The following is a 15,031-nucleotide window of genomic DNA, read 5'->3' on the forward strand; positions in this document are numbered from 1 at the left end:
TGGTCAGAAATTTTGTTTCAGTGCTAATTGGTGTGGGGATGGGCAAACACAAACGTTATACTGAAAACGTTCGAATGTCGGGTTACGTAAAGATCATATCAAGGGTTTAGTGCAACAAAGGGCTATATGCATTGACATTTGTATCTAAATACATGGATTTCAAAATCGGACTTCCTGAGCAAAGTGTCATTTTGTTTAATGCAACAAAGGGCCGGCGATCTGCAAAGATTCCATATAGAGTTTATGTATACAACACAGGGGGTCTCAGGTGTTTAGAGCAACAAATGGCTATTTGAATCTGGGCTATCTGCAAACATTTTTGCGCATATCTCGAAATGCCCAAATTTGTAGATATCCCTTTATTGTACTAACCCTTCGATATAAAGGGTATAAAACGTGTGAATAACAATTTGCTGAAAACTTGCTGCAAATCATTCTAATGTTATTTAAGTGTTGACAAAAAATATAAAAAAAATGCTTGCCAAAATATTTTACAATAACATTTTGACAACATTGTTAAACGTTGTGGCAGTGTTGTTTTTTTAAACGTTTTAAAACGTTCTCATGACCTTTATTTAACCCTTTTATAACCTTCTCTTATAACCGTTTGATATTCCCTACACATGTCATTTTTATAATATTTACTAATGTAATGTACTAACTAACCCTTGATATGAATATACGGTATGTGGTGTGAAGTCGGACATTCAATTTTCAGTTTCTTACAGGATTAATTGTAAACAGCATTTGTAAAGCTATATTTTGCAGGAAATCTTAGAGAATTTGGACAACCATTTCAAAATATATGAACAGTTAAAGAGTTTCCAAAAAATAAAATACAAAATGAAATAATTCCTTTGTTTAGCTAGCTATATCTCAAAATCAATATTTCCGATTCCGACTGATTTTGCTTGATCACATCACATAAGCTATGCATTTTCATGTCGAGAGAGATTAATATTCTAGTTTTCTATGCCCGGGCATTATGGATGTCGTGCAAATCCAAAGGGAGACGCAAGGAGACTCAATATAATCTCAAAGACGAACACAGCCTTAACCTTTTTTCTTATGTTATTGACATTTCTGACAAGTAAATGGTTTAAGGATATTTCCTTGATTTATCAAACATTCTTGAGCGACCTTGGAAATTTTTACAGTTTTGTAATTTTCTTTTGTCCTCGTCGGATCTTTAAGGTCCCTTAATACCCATGAAGTCATTCTCATAGTAATTTAATTTGAGAGTAACTTTAGAAGAATGGGTCAATGCCATCATTGCGTACGTCACAATTACACAGAAATCACCACACCACGAACCCATGAGTATAGCAATAATACGGTAATTGTATATAATATACAATGCATCTGACATATAATACGTCCTATAGAAGGGAAGTGTAATTTACAAACGTTCAAATTTGGTCAGAAAATTTATAGTTTAGTGTTGGGCGAGTGGGTGGATTGCAAATTAATAACGATACTGTAGACACCCTCATCATTAACAGTTTGCTTCGACTATATTTATAAATACGTATTTATAAATACACACGTGACCCATTGTTACGACATACCAAACCAGCAAGCGTGACCAAATCCTCATGCCATTGAAAAGGAGAGAAACTCTTTAGATAAATATTATCAGATTTGAGTATTAATTGAATAGCAAATTATTATACATGGGGATTCGAATTTGTAATATGTTATCCAAAACAACATTTTAAATGATTTACCTACTGAAAAAATAAGCTAAAATATATATCGACGGAAACGTTTACAATATGATCACAAAGTTAAACAAAATATACAATTTTGCAGCACAGTCTCGCGTTGTTTACCTTTGCATTCAAATGATACAGGAAGACCATCAGCTATGTAGTAGGTCACTAAAGGGACATTCAGAGATCCGTCAATACCAAACTACTCTATTACCCACAAATGTCATGTTTGTTCTTTTAGAATATGTCTCGTCTCAAGTTGAGAATAACACCATGTTGGATTTTGCAGTGACAGATTCGAATCAGTGCGTTTACGTGGTTGCGTCGCCAGCCGCCAGCGTACGGATAAACCAGCCTTCTATGCGCGCGATTCGAAGCTCAACTCTCAACTTGAGGCACGATATAGTAACTAACCCATACATGAATAAGCTACAAATGTATACTTTGCGGCTTCGCTTCCTGTCAAGAGAGACCAAGCTTATTTCTTTATGCCTGGGCCACAGGCCCGGGCATACGGGAATTTCATAATCTTCATGCTTAAACTTTATTTGCAAACAATCCTGGGAATTATTGTAGCATTGGCAAGGAACCGGGACAAGGAAGCTAACTTTAGATGCAAATGCTGAAAATATATGACGATATGATTTAAAGTAATTAAAATCAAACAACGTATCACCAATTGTTTGACTTGTAAATAATCAAAATACGGGGCTCTATCTTAAAATCATCCTACACTAGTTCATAATAGGCAATGTAATCATAGCTTTTGATTTTAAAGGCCCAAATTGGAAATACTTGTTTCCCAGGAAAACAACAGACAGCAGGCCAGACAATAGCCAAACAGTAACATGAGTTGAGTTTTGGAATTAAATCTAATACTGGCACTTACTTTTTGCAACTTTTGCTACGTTGCGTCTGGAACCACCAGACTTCATCAGTAACATGAGTTGGTTTATTTCACCTTGGATTATCTTGCAAATCATGCAATCTTTCGATTTCCACTGGGCCATCCAATATGTAATGAACTAGTTGGACTGTATTACTGGTATCTATATGTCTAACTGGTCAGTTTATATTCTGATTTCCACATCGGTTGTTTCATTCTGTACCTTTAAACTACGATATTACGAAGTCAACAAATTACATTGCCGAATATGTAATGTAAAGAAACAGGGGGAAATACAATGCAAAAGGGTTGGTCGAAATTTTGCCCAACGTTGTGGAAATATTCATCCCTATCAACTGTTGGGCAAAAAATCCTGCTCAACGTTGTAGAATTTACCTTCGTTTTAACCCACCTTTTCATCAATCATGTATTTCATAATGTTGAGCTTTGATCGATGCCATAAAATCCACATTTGTTGAATATTATTTGAACAACAAAATTATAAAAACGTCACCCAACAATGATTTCCAAGTTGAATAGCTTTGGATGGCATACCCTGCCCTAGGTAAGGCGGTTACCATACAGCGCCAAAATAGTTTCTCTATCTGAGCACAAAGGATAGTTGCACAATTGCATTGAGCCTTTTGGCGGTTTGAGCGTTTTACGGCGACATGACACCAATTCCGGAGGGGGAGGTGTTACATCTACCCCTCCCTTTCATTAGACGTGGTCAAGCAAACATTATTAAGAGGGACACATTTTGATATTGACTCTCACCAAAAGGTCCAGAGTTCAATCTCCAGTGGAAGAAACAAATCGAACTCTCTACATTACAAATTGATTGCGGGGTGCATGTTTTCCATTTCCATTTCCCTCCCTGTGCTAATTTATGTCGTCACTGGTCAGCTACCTTCGGCTATAGGCCCTATTTATAAATACGCACGTGACCCATGGGCATGACATACCAAGACCAGCAAGGGTGACCAAATCCTCATGCCTTTGAAAAGGATAGGAACTCTTTAATAGTTAAATATCATCAAATTTAAGTATTAATTGAATAGCGAAATTATTACACATGGAGGGATTCCTAATTTGTAATATGTTATTAAAACACAACATTGTGAAAGTATTTGCCGACGGAAAAAAATATTAATCGACGGAAACGTTTACAATATAATCACACAGTTGAACAAAATAGACAATTAACAATTTTGCTGCAAAGACTCGCGTTGTTTACCGCCTTTACATTCAAATGTACAGGAAGACCACCCGCTATGTAGAAGGTCACTTCGACACTTACTGTCTACAAGCTGTTATGGCAGCACGGAGGTGGCCACGTGCGTATTTATAAACACGTATTTATAAATATAGTAGAAACATACTGCTGGCTCTAACAGAATATCAAGTGGCTCGATTGCCAAATGGCTTGAATGTCGCCTCTATAAAACGGTAACTCGCACTATTTAGTTAGTAAATGTAAATGCGTTTAGCTTTTCAACGAAGGGAAATTTAATAGCACCTTCACCCGAACGGAGACGGGATATTTACACAAACTGCCCGTTGCTTCTCAAATTTAACATTTGTTGTACTTGAAAAAGATGCACTTTCATTTTTTTGGCGTCAATAATAATTGCCGTTATATTATTTGAAATCAAAACTACCGTGTGTGACTAGACATAGCAATATCAACAGTACTGACACTGGAGATGAATGTGTATCTAATGTAAATGCTTTTTTTTCCAGAATAAATGTGGGGAGATTAAGAGAATTAACATAGATTTGTCGTTCCTTTTTTTGTTGTCTGATTACAGGTTCTAGACCAAGACAATCTCCACCATTTTGTACACAAAGAAGGCCCCGCACACAGCAGAAAACGACGTAGTGTTGAACATTCCACCCTCGAATCCGAACCATCGGTAAGACTCTAATTATTTCATGCTTTATCTGTTTACTGATGTGCTCATCGTATTTCTTTGCATAATGTGTCTTGAATGTGATATATATCATTAAATGGTGTCATATTTAGTTCCATAATTGGGCTGTTTCGGTTGGAATCTTTACACCCCCTACGGAAGACATGATCTCATCGTCCACACAGGGAGTGTGAATTCCAGAATGGGCGACTCCATTTTTAATCTACATCCCTTATCGTCAGCCTGCTACGCTAACTGCCCAAGTCATTTTTTGTACATTTGAGAACAAAGAACAAAATGTGGTTCAAGTATGCGTCAGTTACGTAATCACTCTAATTATTTCAGATTATTCCCTTTCATTTGTATCATTATCATTTGTTCTTGTGCAAAGATTAGTGAATAAATATGTTTAAATGCATGTTTGAACCATATTTTGTACTTTGTTCTCAAAATTGCAAAAATGACTTAGGCAATTAGCGTAGCAGGCTGACGATATGCGGAAGATTAAGGCCATATCTTTCATAAGGGATTCCAATTTGGTAATCAGCAATATAAGTTGACTTGTACTAGCTCACAAGACGTATAAAGAAAACCTACTTTACCATTATTTGAAATACAGATAATACTCTTCTTAATGAATTATAAAATGCAGAAACATAAACACATGACGACGTAATCATTTACATTCCAAAAACATCTCGCCCAATGTCTGGAACAAGAATTCCTGAGAGACATCATTGTGGCTTATCACCAGTTTTAAGCCGGCTAAGTATTTAATTTGCACGGCGATACCAGACACTAAGATGAGAAAGCTACACCGCTGAAATGCCTTTAGCTAAGAGATTTTTTTGTGTGATGTTGCATCTTTTAAATTTGAGAAACCTACATAGGTCGAATGAAGACTCTATAAGATTTACCTTTTTTTTTTTTTTTCAATAAAAACATGTCTCCATGTATACTATTATATAATTATTCAGATAATTATAACTTAAATTTGAGCCAAATTGAAATTAACAGGATTTAGAATCATTTAACGTGAAAAGTCAACTGATACACATGTCTTGTTGTACGACACATTTGCATGGCCAAGAAAATAATATTGCCATATTGATTAGAAGCTAACATATGGGTGGTGAAAAATCCCATCTCAAAGTGTCAATATAGAAATCTCATTTGCATATTTGCAACATATTTGTCGCCCTATCGCCTTGCAGACTTTACATACGACCTTGCCGTAGAAAACACCCGAAAACACACGTTTTTAATTTCTGAAACGAATCTTATATCTACAGAAACAAAAGAAAATACCCCAGTGACTATATAGCAGATATGCATGCAGGGTTGTCAACCCATGTCGCGAGTCAACCAGAAGTGAAATAATTGCTGCTAAGAGGCATACACTGGATGACGTAAAAGCAGCCAATATCTGGTAGGGATTTGTTCCCAATGGCCCCCATTAGAGATCAATTGTGATGTCTTGGTTAAAAAACTAACCTAGTCACGCAGCATAAGATGATAGAGAATATATAGAAAGCTTTGTTCCATATGGTAGCGATGGAAGGACAGAAATTCGGTTAGAATATTCTATGAGATAGTTTTAGACCATGACATTGTTGAAACATGCGCGCACAAACCTGAAAAACCTTCATAGGTTGAATGAAGACTCTATAAGATTTACCTTTTTCCGAGGAGCACAACTATTTCACAATTTTGTATGTATATTATTATATAAATATTCAGATAATTATAACTTAAATTTGAGCCAAATTGAAATTAACATGATTTAACGTGAAAAGTCAACTGATACACATGTCTTGTTGTATGACACATTTGCATGGCCAAGAAAATAATATTGCCATATTGATTAGAAGCTAACATATGGGTGGTGAAAAATCCCATCTCAAATTGTCAATATAGAAATCTCATTTGCATATTTGCAACATATTTGTCGCCCTGTCGCCTTGCAGACTTTTCATACGACCTTGCCGTAGAAAACACCCGAAAACACACGTGTTTTATTTCTGAAACGAATCTTATATCTACAGAAACAAGAGAAAATACCCCAGTGACTATATAGCAGATATGCATGCAGGGTTATCAACCCATGTCGCGAGTCAACCAGGAGTGAAATAATTGCTGCTAAGAGGCATACACTGGATGACGTAAAACAGCCAATATCTGGTAGGGATTCACTAGTGTTCCCAATGGCCCCCATTAGAGATCAATTGTGATGTCTTGGTTAAAAAACTAACCTAGTCACGCAGCATAAGATGATAGAGAATATATAGAAAGCTTCGTTCCATATGGTAGCGGTGGAAGGACATAAATTCGGTCTCCAAATATTCTATGAGATAGTTTTAGACTATGCTATTGTTGCAGACATGTGCGCACAGGCTCACCAATGTCATTGAAATACATGTAGAAGAACATCTTATTGCCATATTGATTAGAAGCTAACATATGGGTGGTGACAATCCCATCCCAAAGTGTCAATATAGAAATCTCATTTGCATATTTGCAACTAAATCTGTAACCCTATCGCCTTGCAGATTTTCCATACGACCTTGCCGTAGAAAACACCTGAAAACACACGTGTTTTATTTCTAAAACGAATCTTATATCTACAGAAACAAAATGCGTTGAAAACAAAAGAAAATACCCCAGTGACTATATAGCAGATATGCATGCAGGGTTGTCAACCCATGTCGCGAGTCAACCAGAAGTGAAATGATTGCTGCTAAGAGGCATACACTGGATGACGTAAAAGCAGCCAATATCTGGTAGGGATTTGTTCCCAATGGCCCCCATTAGAGATCAATTGTGATGTCTTGGTTAAAAAACTAACCTAGTCACGCAACATAAGATGATAGAGAATATATAGAAAGCTTCGTTCCATATGGTAGCGGTGGAAGGAAAGAAATTCGGTCCAAATATTTTATGAGATAGTTTTAGACTATGCTATTGTTGAAAACATGCACGCACAGGTTCACCAATGTTGTTGGAATATAAAGAAAATCTTACGTGGTGCGTCAGGCTTATTTCGTTTTTCATTTGGAAGAGCAGAAAAAAACCAGTAAAGAGACATATTCCTTGTGGTAGGACAATGTCCTGCATGGCCATGAATAGCTTTTGACCAATGGTATGGGTTGTACTTTTTGATTCAAGAAGTAACGATCCATCTAACTGGCTAGCGAGAAATGCAATCGCTTGTTATCCACGGTTGAGCGATTGAACTATAAATCCATATTTTCCATGGTCACATTTTATTCTACAACATTGTCGTGTAGATTTTGTGTCATGTACTTCAAACATTGACAAACCAACTGACTCGTAATGTTCAATATAACGACAACTTTCATTGGTTGGTAAACAACCGTTTCCATCTAGGGATTGAAATATGAAAGTGCAGCAAGTATCGACCATTTATAACTCAATCATCTCTGAGATTCTCAGATTACCTAAATCGCATATTAAGTTCTTAACAAACATTATGAAATTGATCTTATTTGAAATCTAGTCCTTGGTGATATCTTTGTTCCAAACTGATCGTTTGCTGAGGATTTTGCCATAAATTCAGATGGCCTTGATACAGATCTATAGCTGCATAAAATAACATCATGTTAAAGGAGAATTAGGGTATTAAGAATATTTAAGCCATTTCAAGAACGTATGTGGTTAATCAACTTTATATCCAAAGGCCTAACAATGAATTGGAAGGATAGATTTCCAAATTTCACTGAAAATCATCAAGAATTGGCATTATACAGCAAAAGAATTAAGATACCAGTTATGTTCACCCTGTATATCCTAAACAAAGATAAATATGTTAAAATTAAAACCAGCAGCCAATACCTGTACCCTTTAGATATGATTTAAGGTTAGCAACTATTTTAAACTATTGCGACTTGGTAGTTCACAGCATCTTGAGACTGAGCTTTGGCGAAAATTGCATTGATCATTTCATAACAAGTGTGTAGAAGGATTCAAATATCACAGATATACATTTGTAGGTCCTGTGGTTCTTGAGTTATGTTGTAAAGAGAGCTGATACAACAGCATTTTTGTAAAACGTATATAACTCATTAACAGCAAGAAATCAAACAGCAAGTTTTCAAAGTATATGATTTGTAGAATGAACATTTGCAAAACATCAAAGTGTACTTTTTCAATATTGATTTAGATAATGAAAATCGATATTTTGGCTGCTTCGACCAACAATACCTGAAGACCTCGCATCTTGAAATTGGTTCATAATTAAAGAAACGGCGATCTAAAACCCAACCAAATCAAAAGTTGCACTATCAATGAAAAGCACGGCGCTAGTTTTAGTGTGCTAATCAATGGGAGCAGCACGGCGCTATAGTTCTCTTGTTCAAGAACGCGATCAATATAGCATGTAATAGAGCAAACAGCAATTTTGAATTTGCATCTTCCTTGGGTTTGGATCATTGTGGCTTTATTTCTTAACCGATTTTAACGAATGAGGTCTTACATCCGAGCTAAAAGATGCAGCTATTGGTGTCTGGTTCTAATAATGACATGCATGTATCTGCCTTTGTGTAGGATATACATGCAGGAGTAAAAATAACTGGTACCTTAATTGTTTTGCAGACTGTATTTTGATGCAGTTAATGTAACTTGTATACAAGGTGTCATCTGAATGGCGGTGATGACATCGCTACATGCATACTGATCCATAAGACAACCTATTATTAGATACAGGTTCCTTGTAACCATGCAGCGGATCTGACCATACAAGTGTCTGTACCCTACTTCGCACCCGTCCATTCAACTGATTTGGGAGAGATGCCATCTTACACGCTTCAGTTGGAGATTGAAAATTGTGTTGAAGCAAAATATATCAGCAAAAATACCAATAAAATGGTAGTAAATCGATACGTCCGATTAATTTTCAGGCCTTCGTATAAGTGTAGTTTAAGTATGTTCTTGAAATGGCCTATAATGTCTATCCTTTAATTCAAATATTCAAAATACGACAAAATGTGACATCCTGTGATTTGCAGACGCAGTATATATAACAGAGTAAGATAATATTTTTAAACATTGTTATCTTCACCTAATATAACAATAAACAAACAATATAGTTTTGTTACTTAGCTGCTGTTGACGTTTCTCTGAAAATTCGCTCATGTTAATTTATAAAGGTTAACCAAAGTAGACCGATTGATTGAAGAAGGAACATAAAATAATGCTCAGGTGTGGTAAATGCGCTTCTAAAATTTCTATATTGCCTGAGATGTTTAGATAAAACATGCTATAAAAAATTCAAATATCTGGAATAGCTGAGGCAAATGTCAAAATAATTACGGATATTCGAAGACACGCTGGATCACCAAGGTGTAAGAAATTTTTATATGGTGCGCACTGCTTATTTCAATTTGGAGTTTACCAATATCCGCTTGTGAAATGAAATAGAAAGCTTTTCAAACACGTACGATTCCAGAATCTTTGTTATCTATAATTCCAGCCTGACGAAAACGAGTCAATTTTGTCTGAGACCCTTTGTCTGACACTGTATTCGCCAATGTTAGTGAAATTACATATGCTATATTCTAACACATGTTTTTGAAATTATACTTATTGATGGGGTTAGTAACAATTTTTAAAGAAATTGACCGTTGTTCGCTGTACATGTAACTAAGCTAAAGGTGCGGCGCTTTCTGACGATGGGGTATTTGTGTAAACATTTTAGTATATAGCTGGTATTCTTGATTAATATTTTTAAAATGAATCAAGAATTTTATGTGCATTACTTAGATAAAAACAAAATGAGTAGGCTTATAGTATAACCAAGAGTAGCCTATAATGTATTTCTTTTTACAGTTTTATACTCCGTGCTAGGAGTTGGGTTATAGAGTTCGACTAAAGGATAGGTCTAATTAACATCAAGTTAGGCTTACGAATAGTTCTGAGGTTAGGGCAAGGGTTATAGTTTCAAAGGGTTATTGTTCCAGAGGTTGAGTTAATGGTTATTGCTTCAAAGTAGAACTGTGGATCATCTGAAAAGTTGATCCCGCTAGCGTGTCACCTACCCCTGGCAATGCATTAGATTTTCAGTGACATGTACTAATTCTGTCATTTTGCATTATTTGTTTGATACATCAAACACACTATTACAGCGTATTTTGTAAAAATTACAATTTTTTTTCTTTGCTTATTTGTTTACTTTTGCTGTGTTTTTTGTTTTGTTGTGCCAACGTTTGGTACGCTCGTATATCAATAACAAATTTAATCTCTTTACAACAGGTAAAAGAAGTAACACAATTGACAGGATTTAGAAGAGTAAAACGTGGATTTAAAGATGTCCAAGATTTACCAGGTAATGCCAACAATATTCCAAAATCATCAGAAGAGGACTCAGCATCGAATGAAAAAGAAAATAAAAACTGGCCACCATTCAATGATCCATTGCTGAAAAAACAATGGTATATTGTAAGTATCATTTGTATTAATACATCTTTATCTCTGTATGTCCATGATTGTATGTAGACCCGTCATGTTCAGATAAAGTGGCTTCGTCCAATACTAACTTGCTCTAAATGCAGTAATTGAAAAATGCAGATGGCACGCTCCCCTGCATGTATCTGTGTGTGATTGGCTGGTTGTTCTAAAGCCTTTGACCATGTTGACGCTGTGCTGGACATAACGGGCTTGCTCATCTCATCAACATCAGAAGCGACAGTACCACTGAAATTAAACAGCCATTTGGTCATAGCAAGGAAGAGCAGAAGCCTCTCCACAGAGCTTAAATTAAATTAGATCAATTGCCAGAGGACGATTTTCACTTGCACAATCAGTCTGAGCTAGCCTGGACTTTTTTTAGGTTTTTAACTAATTATAGGAATCACATCGATGCATTGTATCTGTGGTGCTACAGGCGACCTCTCAGATCTCAGAAGGATTGTGTGTACCCATTGCTTAATTTATGTTAGATGATGGCTTAGGTCACAGAATGATCGCTTGTACCCTGGCTTGCTTACATTTATTTTAAGTGAAGGCTTAGATCACAAAATGATTGTTTGTACCCATTGCTTACATTTATTTTAAGTGAAAGCTTAGGTCACAGAATGATTGTTTGTACCCATTGCTTACATTTATTTTGGATGAAGGCTTAGGTCGCATAATGATTGCTTGTACTCACTGCTTACATTTATTGTGGATGAAGGCTTAGGTCGCAGAATGATTGTTTGTACCACTGCTTACATTTATTGTGGATGAAGGCTTAGGTCGCAGAATGATTGCTTGTACCCACTGCTTACATTTATTGTGGATGAAGGCTTAGGTCGCAGAATGATTGCTTGTACCCACTGCTTACATTTATTTTGGATGAAGGCTTAGGTGAAAGAAAGATTGTTTGTACTCACTGCTTACATTTATTGTGGATGAAGGCTTAGGTCGCAGAATGATTGCTTGTACCCACTGCTTACATTTATTTTGGATGAAGGCTTAGGTGAAAGAAAGATTGTTTGTACCCACCGCTTACATTTATTTTGGATGAAGGCCTAGGTCTCAAAATAATTGTGTCCATTTATATTCTTTGATGAAATCATACACCACGATAAGAAAGCTTTAATTAATCACGCGAGTACACAATAGGTTGGTGAATGTCAGATTGAGAAATAGCAATGCTCTAATACTTTCTATTCAAAGACGTTGACTGGCGTGTTATTAAATATTTGTGTAACCCATAAACCCATAACATGTCTGAAACGGCTTGAAATTAATTTAGTTAGTTTAGTGTTAGTTTCGTCTCATTGTAGCATGTCTTGTTAGTCTTTTATCACGATGTATCATATATCTTCATCATGTCTGGCTAAGATTGAATTTGTTGTATATTATCATCTTTGTTTTTACATACTATACAAGAGACCGTTAATATCCAGAGTTGGTGAATATCATGTGTCGCTTTCTTCCCTAACTATCAAGCAAAATATCAGTCGGTTGTCTCAAGAAGAATTCATAACTCACTCGCTGCTGAGGCGACCGCATTTTGACCAATAAGACGATTTCATATATGCCTCTTGCACCTTTAATTACTATTTGTTTTATCAAACCAAAAACAAAAAACGATTGAACAGATCTAGTGTATTCAACTTTCCACGTCAACAGGTACTTGTGGTCGATTATCCCCAAATACACTTCTAGTGTCCGTTTCTATTCATCGTTATGTATTCTTCTCCCGTGCATTATTTTCGCGAACTACCCTTCACAGCCCAAATTATATAAACCTGCACGCTAAACAATGCATTATCTAAAACCTGCACGCTAAACAATAGATTCTAGATAATACGTGCACGCTCAAATACTAGAAATACTACTTTCACATAACCATATAGTAGAGTTAGGTGACGCTTTCGACACAGAGGTCACATAACTATATAATTGTCTGTTCGATATATATACCATCAAAAAAGTACGAATATACATTCTGTGGTGTTAAAATGGTATAGTTACAATTGGGTACAATTACCGAATAGGGTGCAACTCGCTAGACTTGAGTCCAGTCCTCGTTTACGGAGTTTAGGGTTAGGGTTTAGGGTTGGGGTAGGGCAGTCTTGTAATAAGACTAGTAGAGTTGCACCCTATTCGGCAATCGCTCGTGCAAATATCATTGTCATAAATTATGATTAATGACCTCAAATAAATCAAACATCAAATGAGAATAATCGAGCTTCTATTAATTAAAAAGGGCCAAAAACAGGTGGATCATAATTATACAAGATGACACCATTGCAAAATATTCAGCATTTTACAAATGAAATACATGTAGGCCTATATCTAAAATAACATAGCCGGGCCCGGGAAACACACACTAGCGCATAATATCATGATCATGTTTTATAATACCATAGGCCTTCAAACACATGTGTTTGAAGGCCTATGATAATACTGAACAAATTGTTAAATCCCAATGTCGTGTGTTTTAATATAAGTAGATTTTAAAGTTATAGCAGTTAGCAGCCTGGACAACCGATTCTTTTGTTTGGCAAGGCTCACTCAGTCATTTAATGTGGCAATACAAACGATCGAATTTGGTGTTGAAACGAGCTAAATTTTGAGTTACACCTTTTCAATGTAAAATTAATTTTCTCGGCCAAATGAAATGCAATCATTTTCATTTTTTTAGTAAATGTCAGGTCAAATTGTAGTGCTTGATACTTATTTTTTTTTCAAATCCTAGTGTTAAACTTAGGCGTGAAATTCAGTCATTTCGTGTAAGATTTTCGATTTTGATAGGCTTAAACTCTGCCCGCGAGCCTTTTCTAGGATCAACCTTTTAGCTTTTCAAAGTAATATAGTACGCTAATGAAGGATTTTTCCCAACTTTCTAACGCACATCACCGTGAGCGATATATCATAGTTTTGTCAGAATTTACGTTTTGATTTCACCATTTTTTCACCGGCTGAAATTTTTTCAAAATGAACGCGTGGAATATATGGCTAATAATACTAGCATTGTGGATCGATATCCCTGGGTTTAATAGGAATACCGGCATGATACAGTGTTGCCAGAACTTCAATATAGCAACGAAATTCCCAGGCCTAATAGCGCTCCTATACTGATCATGTTTATAGCACGATGAGGATATTTCATCATCACGTGAGTGATTCGGACCAATGTGTTGAAATTTGCTTCTCCTCAAAACAACTTTGCCCGAAGGCTTACATGCAATTGGGCAATATTTTAAACAAAACTTTCTTTTACAAAACATTATATTACGCTGTATGTTTTATGATCAAGCAAACTGTTGGAACACACTTCCAAAGAAATAACCTTCGTAACGCCCCGGCGTAACGCCCCAGACTTTCGTTATTTAAACGCCAGAAATAGATTGTCCTTATAAGAACCATCAGAGATTGTGGCTTATAAGAACCGTTCATTATCATTGTTAACTTAAACAGGTTTTTGTTTTTAAACATCTTTATAAATTGATTGTTTTTATGTTTGTTTGTAAATTTCGTGCTTTACGCGCTTTGAGTTCCTCATCAGAGATTGTGCCTTATAAGAACCATTCATTTTCATTGTTAACTTAAACAGGTTTTTGTTTTTAAACAAAAACTTGTTCAAGCAATTATTTAAAATTGCTTGCCTAAAAACAGAATAACTTGGATGTTAATACTTGACGTATAACATTTGTGGCAACAATAAGCCTTGCATTGAAAGTCATGGTTAAAGTGTGTTGATTACCACACCAAAGTTTCCCTACATACACCCCCACTACCCACCTTACACACCTCTGCACCCACCCCACCCTATAGGCCTACATGTACATGATATTACATAATAATATGTAGCATAGCTATACATTTAGGTATAGCGCTTAATTATGACAAATATGGTTAGGCCTATATATAGGCCTACATGTCAAATTAAAAACAAACCCGAACACTGATGAATCTCTACAGAAACCCGAACACAAGTCTGAAGGGGTGTAATGAAAATGGCAACCCGCGATGGGGGGTAGGTCATACAAAATTCACATGGAGATAGGAGGGAC

At 36.0% G+C, this 15,031-nt stretch overlaps 1 protein-coding gene across 1 annotated transcript in view; it reads left to right on the forward strand.

Annotated features, from left to right (window-relative positions):
- The window catches only part of LOC140153122 (neuroendocrine convertase 2-like), a 95,787-nt gene that overhangs the window by 38,243 nt on the left and 42,513 nt on the right, over positions 1-15,031 (forward strand). Inside the window, exons 2-3 of the mRNA XM_072175763.1 lie at positions 4,410-4,514; positions 10,779-10,964. Coding sequence (XP_072031864.1) covers positions 4,410-4,514; positions 10,779-10,964 — 291 coding nt within the window. The remainder of the gene's footprint in view (positions 1-4,409; positions 4,515-10,778; positions 10,965-15,031) is intronic.

Source organism: Amphiura filiformis, chromosome 5 (genome assembly GCF_039555335.1).
Source record: "Amphiura filiformis chromosome 5, Afil_fr2py, whole genome shotgun sequence".
Classification (NCBI taxonomy): Eukaryota; Metazoa; Echinodermata; class Ophiuroidea; order Amphilepidida; family Amphiuridae; genus Amphiura; species Amphiura filiformis.